The sequence below is a fragment of the Procambarus clarkii genome, chromosome 25, assembly GCF_040958095.1.
Source record: "Procambarus clarkii isolate CNS0578487 chromosome 25, FALCON_Pclarkii_2.0, whole genome shotgun sequence".
Classification (NCBI taxonomy): Eukaryota; Metazoa; Arthropoda; class Malacostraca; order Decapoda; family Cambaridae; genus Procambarus; species Procambarus clarkii.
Genome location: NC_091174.1, coordinates 26,501,668 through 26,515,757, shown reverse-complemented (window position 1 = coordinate 26,515,757; position 14,090 = coordinate 26,501,668). Strand labels below are relative to the sequence as shown.

At 45.2% G+C, this 14,090-nt stretch overlaps 1 protein-coding gene across 1 annotated transcript in view; it reads right to left on the bottom strand.

Annotated features, from left to right (window-relative positions):
* The window catches only part of LOC138368482 (uncharacterized), a 177,318-nt gene extending 165,187 nt beyond the window's left edge, over positions 1-12,131 (bottom strand). Inside the window, exon 1 of the mRNA XM_069331001.1 lies at positions 11,300-12,131. Coding sequence (XP_069187102.1) covers positions 11,300-12,131 — 832 coding nt within the window. The remainder of the gene's footprint in view (positions 1-11,299) is intronic.
* Between the last annotated feature and the right edge of the window lie 1,959 nt (positions 12,132-14,090).

The window sequence follows — 14,090 nt, the reverse complement described above, 5'->3', positions numbered from 1 at the left end:
TTATCAGTGCAATCGGAAACATTGAAATGGAATCGTAACATACTTTATATATCGTGTGGTTGCTCTTATATGCAACAGATGGCACTGTTTTTCAAGAAACGCATGTTTTTAACTGTCACAGATGCGGCAAGTAAATGGTAGGTATATAAAAACATGCACGTATTTGTATGGAGCGCTGTATGAAAATTTCAAAGCAATCGGTGAAAAACTTTCGGAGATTACAGCATGTGTTGCTCCTGTGTCCTGCAGATGGCGATGTTTAAAAAAAAAAAAAATATTTTTTCCTGTCACAGGTGAAGCATGTATATAGTAGGTATATAAAAACACTCGCTTATCCGAATGCAATTTTGTGTCAAAATTTCAAAGCCAACAGTAAAGAGGTTTCGAAGATTTCCCTCACATGAAAAATAGTTTAAAAAAAAACACATGTTTTTCCCCGTCACAGACGTCACATCTATATAATATATATATGTAAACCCGCTCAGATGCGAAGGGAACGTTGTGTGAAAATTTCAAGACAATCGGTGAAGAACTTTCGGAGATTAGCGATTTTGAACAAACGAACATTTCCATTTTTACTTATATAGATTAAAACATTAAATTTTACAAAATACTTAAGATGCAGGTTGATGCCTAGGCATCATTGCATAACTTATGACGTCACCCACCCTGAAAAGTGAGAATGCTGTGAGATTGTCACACTTCTGTGTTATTGAAAGGCAAAACTAATTCCTAACTTGAACCTCTTTGTGGCATCATGCACCCTAAAGCAACGTATCATAATAGTGGAAGACTCCTCATTGGAGATGATGTTTTCTATTGAGATTATAAGAACATAAGAATGAAAGTAACTGCAGAAGGCCTATTTTACCTATATGTGGATGGGGAGGTTGTCCAGGTCTACCCTATATATGGTACAGTGAAGTGTTTTTGAGCGTTAATGAGACATAAACGGGATTGGTGGTGTGGGAGGAATAAATAAACATGTCTGAGTGATGTTATAGCTTGTTTTTGAAAATTATATACCAAATATTCACATGCCATTAGAGACTTCAACAGGGAGTTCAGTAGTGTTCCTATGTGTGATTCTGTAACTAAACGGTGACGCATGAGAGATGCATGTTAGTTCACGCTCTGCGTTACTCCGCTTGCTTCACACGAATGGGAGATAGTGGATTTCATCCATTCATTTGCTCACTAAACGATCTTTGGCTGGACACTATAAATATAAATGTTCCAGATAAGTAATGGGGCAAATAGGTCCTTCTGAATATTAGTAGAGTGACATGATTGAAGTACATTAATGGAGAAGAAAAGGGGGTAATAATTAAATGGGGAATAGGCCTACTGCAGTTCTTCTAATAGTGACAGTTGATGTTTTGGTTAACCTAGATTGAAAGTAAATAGGAGATCCTGCAAAGACCTGCAATTTCATTTCTTATGTTCAATATTTGATCTTAGCTATAAAATGAACTTTGAAATTTGGAAACAGTATTGAAATGGTTTAAGAAAAAACGGGCTTAATGTAGGAAGAAGGGGTTAAATAAACTATCGTGAAAGACGAGCTTATTGAGAAGATGGAGTTAAATAAATTATCGTGAAAGACGGGCTTAATGTGTGAAGATGAATGCACCTGTGCATGTCGCCGAGGTGACGAAAAAGAAAACAGATGAAAAGCGGTCTTTTAATCCCTCTTGACATAAGTATTGACAATGGGAATAAAGATACCAGAACAGAAAACGGACTTATACCGGGAATATGAAGACTGCCTAGCTGATGACGTCATTGACCATTAGCAGAGTCTGTGCAGGGTCACCAAAGTGATAAAATTTAAGCGTGACTGGAGGCGGCCTTTTAATCCCCTTGAGCGAAATGGAAGGAACTAGGAGGGAGCCTTTTAATTCCCATCTTGGAAAATTATAAATGAGGAGAGGGAATGCTCGATAATTGATGCAAAAAAAATGAAAACACGCCCTATGCCAGTGACCACCCGTCGGGGAAAACAATTTAAAACACCCCTGCCCCTATGACCGTCCATTGAAAAAAGCAAAATGACAGTTATTGGGGCTATTTTCACTACTTATGTAGGTGTCTGCCAGGGTGGATACACACGTGTAGTCCCACGCCAGCTGGTTACCCCTTTTGCAAAGGTATATTGTCATTCTATCTGCTCAAAATGCACGGTTATTCGGGTTTTGGTACACTAGGATAAAAGGTTCTCACTCCACTGGGCAATGAGCTGAAGCAAGGTATATCTTGATGATGTCATCAACCTCGTTGTGTCTTGCATGCCAGCCCTTGGAGTTTCTGCAGTGCAATCCATGCAGTCCATATTGGTCTGCTTCCTCCTTGATGCAAATACATTTGTATTCAATGTGAATTGGGGCACCAAGGCGGAGGGCCACTGCTACAGGAAAGGATTCAGGATCTAAACACGTGCTTGTTGCCAACATGGGTACAGCCAGAAGGAAGTCTCCTACATGGGGAGCATCCAGATGCTTGTGGGTAGTTGTTGTAGTGTGGGTTAATTACTAGTGAGCAGCTGGTGTAGTGTGGGGTAGTTACTAGTGGCCAGGTGGTGTTGTGTGGGGTAGTTACTAGTGGCCAGGTGGTGTTGTGTGGGGTAGTTACTAGTGGGCAGCTGGTGTTGTGTGGGGTAGTTACTAGTGGGTAGTTGTTGTAGTGTGGGTTAATTACATGTGAGCAGCTCGAGTAAAGTGCGGTAGTAACTAGTGGGCAGCTGGTGTTGTGTGGGGTAGTTACTAGTGGCCAGCTGGTGGTAATGTGGGGTAGTTACTAATGGGCAGCTGGTGTAGTGTGGGGTAGTTACTAGTGGGCAGCTGGTGTAGTGTGGGGGTAGTTATTTGTGGGCAGCTGGTGTTGTGTGGGGTAGTTATTTGTGGGCAGCTGGTGTAGTGTGGGGTAGTTACTAGTGGGTAGCTGGTGTTGTGTGGGGTAGTTACTAGTGGGTAGCTGGTGTTGTGTGGGGTAGTTACTAGTGGGTAGCTGGTGTTGTGTGGGGTAGTTACTTGTGGGCAGCTGGTGTAGTGTGGGGTAGTTACTTGTGGGCAGCTGGTGTAGTGTGGGGTAGTTACTAGTGGGTAGCTGGTGTTGTGTGGGGTAGTTACTAGTGGGTAGCTGGTGTTGTGTGGGGTAGTTACTTGTGGGTAGCTGGTGTAGTGTGGGGTAGTTACTTGTGGGCAGCTGGTGTAGTGTGGGGTAGTTACTTGTGGCAGCTGGTGTAGTGTGGGGTAGTTACTAGTGGGTAGCTGGTGTTGTGTGGGGTAGTTACTAGTGGGTAGCTGGTGTTGTGTGGGGTAGTTACTAGTGGGTAGCTGGTGTTGTGTGGGGTAGTTACTTGTGGGTAGCTGGTGTAGTGTGGGGTAGTTACTTGTGGGCAGCTGGTGTAGTGTGGGGTAGTTACTTGTGGCAGCTGGTGTAGTGTGGGGTAGTTACTAGTGGGCAGCTGGTGTAGTGTGGGGGTAGTTATTTGTGGGCAGCTGGTGTTGTGTGGGGTAGTTACTTGTGGGCAGCTGGTGTTGTGTGGGGTAGTTACTTGTGGGTAGCTGGTGTAGTGTGGGGTAGTTACTTGTGGGCAGCTGGGGTAGTGTGGGGTAGTTACTAGTGGGCAGCTGGTGTAGTGTGGGGGTAGTTACTTGTGGGCAGCTGGGGTAGTGTGGGGTAGTTACTTGTGGGTAGCTGGTGTAGTGTGGGGTAGTTACTTGTGGGCAGCTGGTGTAGTGTGGGGTAGTTACTTGTGGGCAGCTGGTGTTGTGTGGGGTAGTTACTAGTGGCCAGCTGGTGGTAATGTGGGGTAGTTACTAATGGGCAGCTGGTGTAGTGTGGGGTAGTTACTAGTGGCCAGCTGGTGGTAATGTGGGGTAGTTACTAATGGGCAGCTGGTGTAGTGTGGGGTAGTTACTAGTGGGCAGCTGGTGTAGTGTGGGGGTAGTTACTTGTGGGCAGCTGGGGTAGTGTGGGGTAGTTACTTGTGGGTAGCTGGTGTAGTGTGGGGTAGTTACTTGTGGGCAGCTGGTGTAGTGTGGGGTAGTTACTTGTGGGCAGCTGGTGTTGTGTGGGGTAGTTACTTGTGGGCAGCTGGTGTAGTGTGGGGTAGTTACTTGTGGGCAGCTGGTGTAGTGTGGGGTAGTTACTTGTGGGCAGCTGGTGTAGTGTGGGGTAGTTACTTGTGGCAGCTGGTGTTGTGTGGGGTAGTTACTTGTGGGCAGCTGGTGTAGTGTGGGGTAGTTACTTGTGGGCAGCTGGTGTTGTGTGGGGTAGTTACTTGTGGGTAGCTGGTGTAGTGTGGGGTAGTTACTTGTGGGCAGCTGGTGTAGTGTGGGGTAGTTACTTGTGGCAGCTGGTGTTGTGTGGGGTAGTTACTTGTGGGCAGCTGGTGTTGTGTGGGGTAGTTACTTGTGGGCAGCTGGTGTAGTGTGGGGTAGTTACTAGTGGGCAGCTGGTGTAGTGTGGGGTAGTTACTTGTGGCAGCTGGTGTAGTGTGGGGTAGTTACTTGTGGCAGCTTGTGTAGTGTGGATTAGTTACTTGTGGCAGCTTGTGTAGTGTGGATTAGTTACTTGTGGCAGCTGGTGTAGTGTGGGGTAGTTACTTGTGGCAGCTGGTGTAGTGTGGATTAGTTACTTGTGGCAGCTTGTGTAGTGTGGATTAGTTACTTGTGGCAGCTTGTGTAGTGTGGATTAGTTACTTGTGGCAGCTTGTGTAGTGTGGATTAGTTACTTGTGGCAGCTTGTGTAGTGTGGATTAGTTACTTGTGGGCAGCTGGTGTAGTGTGGGGTAGTTACTTGTGGCACCTGGTGTAGTGTGGATTAGTTACTTGTGGGCAGCTGGTGTAGTGTGGGGTAGTTACTTGTGGCACCTGGTGTAGTGTGGGGTAGTTATTAGTGGATCCGGGTGTAGTCTTTCCTAATGACAATTGGCATCTGATTTACAGTGTGGAGTAATTACTTGAGGTAGCTGGTTTAATTATGGGGTTTCTAATATTTTTTTCTTATTGAGCCAAACTTATGTCTTCATTTTAAAACTGATTAAAATTAATAATAATTATCTCTGAGTTTCAGATTAATATGTAGAGCCCAGTTTTGCAATAATTATATATTTTATTTTAAAATCCGTAGGAGCCGTGATGAGGATTCGAACTTATGAGTTGGGTAGTCCAACGCACAAGCCCTAGACTGCCTGACTGTCTGGGGCGTTTGGGTCGGAGCACCCACCGCTTAGGTTCGAATCCTCATCACTGCTGCTACGGATTTTCTCATTGATACTTCACGTTAGTGAGATTGCTCTTTGTGTATTTTTTATGTTCTTAGATAAAAAGTCGTCAAATTGAGTCTATTTTCCCTAACAGAATAATGTTTTATGGCACAAATCTGGAAGATTTAAATAAGGTAAAAATGATTTGCTTTGCTCATTAAAAAATAAATAATTATTTTGAGCATGGGAAATAATTCTGCATAGGAATTACATTATTCTACCAATCCTTCCCTCTGTATTGACAGTACTCATACAAATATTTCGTCGAACGGTCAAGATAATCTTTTGCAGCCAACATGGTCACGTTTTGTTCTATAAGTTTTGTGTAAAACAATATGTAAACATTCCATGTTGCACATGTATGTACTATAATAGGCTTAATATAGCACATATTAGGCCCAGAATTCCTTTGGGAAGTTAGGATCGGTTTTTAATTACTCTTACATTCTTTCATGATCCATTTGAGCCCAACAGTCTATTTTTTGATCGTTTGACCGAGTAGTTGCTGTGAGTCCTATTATTATTGGTGTATGACTTGCATACTTCACTTGAAAAATTATTATAAGAAAGCCTTATTAACACCGACGACTTTCTAAATTGGTTGTCTTAATGCGCTCAATAGTGTGTAACTTCTTAATACAGCAACATGTCAAATTTATGTTTCTTTTTTTATAAAAAAAAATCAGCCTTCACTAATTAAAGTGGAGCATTTTGCCTCTCAATTAACGTCGCGAAAAAAATTGCATCATTTGCTTGGAAACTCGTGAGGAGTTTTGTCTTTGATGTCTTTAAGAGTCTGAATGTTAAGTACTAAACTGGAGAGAACAAGCATTACCATCTCCTTGATGTTGTGCCGGAATGTATAGAATTTTATTTCCATCTCACTACAGCAGTGGGGTACGACATTAGCTCACAACCAAGGAACAAGGGCTCATTTCCCCAGGCAGGAAAGAAGCGTTTGGACATCGTCAGACAAATGTTGTGGGGTGCATCTTGTGAATGATCAGTAGTGGACCTAATAGATAAGATATATGCACATTAAAACAAAACACATGGAGGCACGCACCCATACATATACACTCAGCCTCCCTCCCTAGCCTCTCAAGAAGCCCCACCATCCCACCAACTCTGCCCTCCCATCCCTTCCCCCTGTGGGCTCTCATTGTTAGAAGAGATTACCAAAGACGAAAGACTATCAGATATAGAGGTGACAGCAGAGGAGGTAATGAAACAGTTGACAACTCTAGATGCAACTAAAGCGGTGGGACCAGACAAAGTATCACCGTGGATACTAAAAGAGGCAGCGTAGGCTCTCAGCATGCCTCTGGCAATGATCTTTAATGAGTCACTTATGTCGGGAGAATTGCCCAGTTGCTGGAAGAAGGCAAATGTCGTACCTATTTTCAAGAAAGGTGATAGGGAGGAGGCACTTAATTACAGACCCGTATCACTGACAAGCATCCCCTGTAAAATACTTGAAATAATAATTAGGCTAAGACTTAATTCTCCCTGTTTTCTGTTAAGACACTCAGAATTTTAGGATGAAGTTTTCTAAATCAACTTGAATGCATGAATGAATTAAATATAGGTCAAGACACCCTAATGGGTGAGTGTGGAAGTGGGGATAGGGGAAGAATTAGTGGGGGTGAGAGGAAGGGTTTTCAGTATGAGGTAAAGTGCCAGGGCTAGACCCAGCTGCATGGCATTGAAATCGTTATGACCAAACTAGGCAGTGAAGGCAAGGAATCGGATCTTTGTGACAACATTTCGTCTTTTCTGAGCACCCACGGAGAGAGCAGCCCTCAGCTGGGTGTGCCCTGGAGGCTCACACCAGATGTGGTCTTAGATCTGTTAATCAGCATCGTGCCCCACCCAAGGCACCAGAAAACGGGAGCTAGTTGGTCCCCCCCTAAAGAGGGGGGAGAAGAGTTAGGAGGCTATAGTTGGAAGTTTGGTGATTTGAGTAGCGATATTATAGGAGAGGGGTTATGTAAAGGACGGAGCAGGAGGTGGATCGTCGATCATGTTAAAGAGGTTGTGCGTATGTCTGGGTCTGCTTAGGACGTTTCTGAGGAACGTGTCGTAGTTGTCATGATAGGTGAGAATTCTGTCAATCTGTTTCTTCCCCATAGTATCCCAGGTTATGTTCAGAGGTGGGATGTTCGCCCACTCATGCAGGGCCTCACTGGTGGTGAAGTCCTGCCAATGGGTATCGAACACCCATCTCAGAGCCCTGTTCTGGGTACGCTGGAGTTTCTTCCTATTTGTTGGTGCTGCAAGTGTGAGTGGGATCGGTGCATATGTTAGGAGTGGGAGAATAAGTGTTTTGTATAAATAGAGCTTGGTGGCTTGGGAGGCATGTTTGAGTGGATAGAGTTTTGATAGAGCGTTTGAGGCTATAGCTTTCTTGGGTGTTATGTGTGTGTGAAAGCGAAGGTTAAAGTCTAGTGTGAGTCGAAGTACTGTGGTGTTGTTGACTCTTGGGATCTGGGTTGCATCTGGTGATTGAGAGTAGAGTTTTACTGGGTCAGGGTTACGTCGTTTGTTGTAGAAAAAGTATGTAATTTTAGACTTGTTGGGGTTTGTTTTTATTCATCAGTCGTGTTCCCAGAGGGTGACCCTGTCTATTTCTTGTTGTGCTTTCCGTGTGAGGGCGTTAATAGTGTAGTCTGTGATCAGTTGGGTTACGTCGTCAGCGTAGCAAAGGGTCATTGATGTCCAGTATATTGGGTCAGGAATGTCGTTTATATAGAGTATGTATAAGGTTGGTGAAAGAACTGAGCCCTGAGGGACACCTGCATTTAGGTTGAAATAGCCTGACAGCTTGCTGAGGAACTTGATCTGCATCTTTCTATTTGTTAGAAAGCTGCAAAGTAGCCTCTGCATGTTGTCAGATAGTTGAAACAGAGTGCAGAGTTTGTAACGTTGGCCGTCGTGCCATACAGTGTCAAAAGCTTTTTCGACGTCCTTTGCAATGATGGCCGTCTTGGCCCTCTGGTGTTTATTTATGGAGAGGTAGTTTGTTATTATGTTCAGTGCGTCTTGTGTTGAGCGGTGTTGTCTGAAGCCAAATTGTTTGTCTGTCAATATGTTTTTGTGTTCTAGGTAATTCCTGAGTTTATGATTAATGAGTTTTTCGTATACTTTCCCTAATGTCTCTAGTAGACTGATCGGTCTGTAGTTCTTAGGGTCTGTCGGGGATTTTTGGGGTTTTGGAATGAGGATTGCTGTGGCTTCTTTGAATGGGCTTGAGAAATATCCTGATGCTAGTGAGGCGTTGTAGACGTCTGTGAGTGCAAAGATTAGGGGGTCTGGAAGTTGCTTGAGGAGAGCTTGGCCAATGCCAGAGGCTCCTGGGGCTTTACGTCTGGTGTTCTTGAGCATGAGTTTAACTTCTTCAGGTAGTATTGATTCTGTGAGGTCACTTTCTAAGTTGTCTAGTGTCGTGAGGTCAATGGTAGGGTAGTGTGATGACATGAGGGTTGTGTCGTATCCATGTTTCTACTCTGTTTATGTTTTGTATTGCTGTTGGCTGTGGGGGGTGGGGATTGAAGATGTCCTGCCAGTGTTGTTTGAATATGTCTACTACTTCTGAGGGATCGGTGTAGTTTTGATTGTTGTGAGTGATGTATGTAAAGACAGAAGAGGAGGAGTTTTCCCTGATCCTCTTTATGAAGTTCCAAAATTGTTGTGGAGTTGTTGTTCTTTGTATTTCAGCTTTATGTATGAGTTTCTCCCAGTTGTTAGCATGGTCTTGGTCAAGGCTGTTGAGTATGTGGTTTTTGAGTATAGTGAGGTCTGTGTTTACTTGATTGTATCTGTGAAGGTTGTGGGTGAATCTGTTGTGATAGCAGGAGAGTAGCCTTTTTGTTCTGATCGAAGGAAAACAAGGAGTATCTGGTTTTGTGGGTAGTTTTTGGAATGGTAGCATCAGCTGCTTGTATGATGTTATTCTGGATGGTGAGGATTTGGGAATCTATGCCTGTGTGTGGTTTGTCTTGGAAGTTGTAGGGCTGTGTGCTGGCATTTAGGTGTTGTTTGAAGGCTTCCCAGTCTGCATTTTGATAGTCATATTGTGGGGTGGCTGGGATGAGTATGGGGTTGCTGGAGAGTGTGAGTGATATGGGTATGTGATCTGAGCCAGTGAGGGGTCCGGGTGTGATGTAGTGTTGTAGGTGGGTGCCTGCTCTGTTGGTGAGGATTAGATCTGGTCTCCCAGTTCCATTGTGTGCGTAGGTTGTTTAGAAGTCAGGGCCAAGGAAGGTGAGGTGTTTGTTTTGGTGGAGTTGGTGTAGTTGTTGACCGTGCATGTTGTGTTGGCGATGGTTGAATGTTTGGTGTTTTGCATTTAGGTCTGCTAGGAGGAAGACTGGTATGTGTGTGTGGTTGAAGAGAGTGTTTAGGTCCTGGAGGGGGAGACCTAAGTTTGGACGAATGTATGTGGTACCAATGATCATCTGCCCGTGTTGAGTGTGAATGCGGACTGCTAGGAAGTGTTTGTGCTGCCAGTTGGTAGTGAGGAGGTCATGTTTATAGGTGTTCTTGATTAGAATAGCAACCCCTTCGTAAGCTTCATCAGGAGATTGGTATGTTGTGAAGCCAAAATGTCTAATTTTGTGAGAGTTCGTCACGTATGTGCTGTTCAGTAGCAGCACATCCGGTCTTTCATTCTCCACAAAGTTAGCTATTAGGTGTCTGATGTTGTAATATGCTCTAACGTTAAATTGTGTGATTTTCATATTTACTGACTTGATGGGGGAGTGTTTGTGGCGTTTGAACCGGAGAGGTTCTCCTTTGTGGATTGATTCGTTGTGTAGATAGATTTGGTAAGTATAGATTTGGGTAGGAGATATGTATGACGTCCGTTTTGCATGGTTTCTGGTATGAATTTAGGAAGTTTTGGTGTAGGGGTGAGGGAGTGGTCTGGGGAGGTGTTAGTCCTCTTGGCTGAGAAAGACACGTTTTGGGGCTGATTTTGTGGGATTTTGGGCTTTGTACCTGTGTGGTATTGGGTTAGGGGCGTGAGGTTGGCTAGCGTGTTGGGCGTGAGGTGAGTTGACGTGTTGGGCGTGTGGGCTAAGGTGAGGGAGGTTACATGTTTCTGGGTATCTGATGTCCTTCTTAGTGCTGGGTCGGTTTTCTTGTGTATCGGGGTTGTTCGTCTTGCATGCAGAAATTTTTTGTTTTGTTTTGGTGAGTTTGTTCTTTTCACTTGGAGAGTTCTTTTGTGTTTTGGTGAGCTTGACCTTTTTGACTGAAGAGGGGTAGCTGTCATGGAGAGCGTGGTCTGTGAGAAGCAGTTAGAGGCCTGGGTGTCAGGGGAGGGTGTAGATGGTTCTGGGTTTGGTGCTTGGGGGGTGATGGGGGGAGGGGGTGGTGTTGGGTTTGTTGTCTGGGAGGTGGTGAGGGGTGGGGGCGAGTGTAGGGGTGGTACTGGGTTTGATGCCTGGGGGGTGGTGGGGGGTGGGGAAGAGTGGGGGTGGTGCTGGGTTTTTTGTCTGGGAGGTGATGAGAGGTGGGGGTTGTACTGGGTTTGTTGCCTGGGTTGTGATAGGGGGTGGGGAAGAGGGTGGGGGTGGTGCTGGGTTTTTTGTCTGGGAGGTGATGAGGGGTGGGGGTGGTACTGGGTTTGATGCCTGGAGTGTGATAGGGGGTGGGGGTGATACTGGGTTTGGTGTCTGGGGAGTAATAAGGGGTGGTGGTGGTGGTGGTGTAAGTGCTTGTGGGGTGATGGGGGGAGGTGTTAGGGGTTGTACTGGTTGTGACGCCAAGCTGGGAGGGATGACTATTGGAGGGAGGTTGTTTGCTAGTAGGATTTGTTGGATGTTGGAGATTGCCTTCCTCGTGTCTCCTTGTGCTGATATCTGTGCTATTATGATAGCTGCCACTATTCTCGGGGTGTCGTCTGTTGGTGGGTGAGGGGGGGGAGGGGGGCCTGAGTATGGTGGTGTGCGAGATGGTGTCCGCTGGTGGTGTGGGTTTGGAGAGGTGGGAAACCTGGGGGGGTGGGGAGCAGGGCACCTCTACCTTGAGGGTTGATGGGTATTGTTTGAGCATTTTGGGGAAGTGTGTTGGGGCGGTGAAGCTGGTTAGTGAGGTTTTGGGGATAAAGCTGGCGTGCTGTCTGGGCCTGATATTGGGGTAGCGTGTTTGGGGTCTTATTCTTCATTGCCTTGATGAGTTGCACCCTGATTTTGCAATTGTGGTGGGTGGCAGGATGGTTTTCACCACAGTTTATACAGCATCGTGAACCTTCTGTGCAGTCTTTCCAGAAATGTCCTTTGTTGGCGCATAAGGAGCAGGCTTGTTCCTTTTCCTTGCATTGCCTGGTGGTATGGTTGAATCCACAGCACTTGAAGCATTGTGTAATGGATTGGTATGTGCTCATCTTGAGGTTATAATGTGGGATGGAAATGTGGTCTGCTTTAAAGCCATGTGTGAGGAGGGATTCAGCTTCAGTGGGGGAGGAGCATCGGATTCTGAGGATCTTTGTGTTTGGTGGGTGGAAGAGATCTTCTATGATGATGTTGTTGGCTTTTCCGATGTCGGCAGTACGTTGTTTGTCTAAAGTTGTAATCGTGGAGAGGAGGGTGGTGTCTACGTTGAAGGCAACAGCAGTGCAATTATGTTTCTGTTCCAGTGTCAGTGCAGGGGTGAGTCCTAGTGTCTGTAGTCCTGTTCGGGCTTTGGGGGTGAGGCAAGCATAGAGGTCAGATTCAGAGGGTAGAAAGAGCTTTATTCCTTTGTCAATGGGGGTGATGGAGGTGTAAGGAGTCTGGGTGATCATGTAGATTTTCTGTCCTATTCCGTCAGGGTCAAGGGGAGGATCAAGAGCATAGAGGAGGCGAAGGCAGTGCATTTTAGGTGAGGTAGTGGTCTGGTGGAGGAGATGGTGGTGGGTTGACTCAGCTGGGTAGCTGTGATCTCCGTGGAGCTGTGGATCTTAGGCTCGTGAGCTGTGGGTTGGAGCTCGGTTGTCAGAGGCGTAATTCCGGGTTCCTAGCAGGCTAATTGAACCCGGTTCGGCACAAATACAAAGTATTCGTGAGTCCTGAAGGTGTTACTCAAGGGCAACCCCCACTGCTAGTTGACTCGCACTATCACGAGGTTCTAGCAGTGGATCGGCATAGCAAACAAGCCAGGCAGGGAGACACAGGGCGCAAGCACGTGCTGTGGCCCCACCTGGGAGGAAAGGACGAATACCCCACTGCACTTTCACCGCACAGGGGGTAGGTCCCGGCCTGAAGAGGAAGAAATGTTTAGCAGAGGAGAGAAAGAGTGCTATACACGGCAATACACATTACGTAAGTTAGGCCATCCAGCTGTCCCTGGTTTTATTCAGAGTGGCAGTACGGGTTGGCCCATTAGGGTAATGTATCTTTGCACGCTATCTCACTGATAAAGCTGTAATCTAAACCGTGAACACGTCGAGAGGAAGAGCCGTCGTTGCCTGAAAAGAAGTGTGTGCCAGTTTGCCTGGGTGTTGCCTTGGATGGAAGATGGCTGTGGCCCCAGATAGGGTTACCACGATAAGATTGTGGCCCCAGGTAGGGTTACCACGATAAGGATGTGGCCCCAGGTAGGGTTACCACGAGAGTATGCTCGTCTGGGCCGACCAAGCGGCCCTGACCTTGCAAGTTAGCAACAGGTGCTACTAGCGCTCTGCATCTCTGGCTGTTGTTGAATCCATGCTGTTGGATCACTGTGGTGGCTGTGATGTCAGATGCCTCAAAACGGTGGTCCCATGTAGCTGCAATAATGCAGAGGCAGGTGGGTGCAGGTGCGGGGGCGCTCAAACAGCGTATCGCCTAAATCTCACTGTGAGCGCGACGTGCTACTGCTTCCGGTGCCTAATGATGATAATCAACTGATGATTAATGATTAATGATTAACAACTGATTAACAACTGATTAATGATTAATAACAACTGATTAATGATGATAATCAACTTGTCATATGCAAGTTTTAAATATTAGGAATTTTTTTCAGGTTTATTAAACAATGTAGATTTTATACAAAATTTTAAAATATCCTGAGTTTCTTTACAATTTATTGATATATTTTAGTTTTGTTTTATTAGTTTTATAAAACTGTAATATCAATATAGCTATAGGTTAAGTACTAATTGTAATTAAGAAGCAATAAAATTATTATCTTCAAAAACTAAGACGGTTAGGTGAGGTTGTGGTTTTCTATTCAGTTTTTCAGGTAAACTCAAATATTCACAATATATTTGACAGTACGATTTAATACTAAGTGAAAATAAGTACAATTCCTAACTGCTATGAATAGTACATAATCGCACTTATTTGTCTTCTTACATTTACCACCCCATTTTTGGAGGACGGGCTGAAATAGGATAACGACAGCAGCGTACTCTACACTGGCGAAAATTAGAACTTCATTCAGAAACCTAAATGAGGAGGCTTTTAGGGCGGTTTACACTGCCTACGTGAGACCCGTCTTAGAGTATGCCGTGCCATCATGGAGCCCCCACCTGAAGAAACACTTAAAGAAACTGGAGAAGGTTCAGAGGTTTGCGACGAGGCTTGTCCTAGAGTTACGAGGGATGGGATATGAAGAGCGTCTGAAGGAACTGAACCTTACGACACTAGAGAAAAGAAGGGAGAGAGGAGATATGATAGGGACATATAAAATACTCAGGGGAATTGACAAAGTGGAAATAGATGAAATGTTCGCACGTAATAATAACAGAACGAGGGGACATGGGTGGAAACTGGAAACTCAGATGAGTCACAGAGATGTTAGGAAGTTTTCTTTTAGCGTGAGAGTAGTGGAAAAATGGAATGCACTTGGG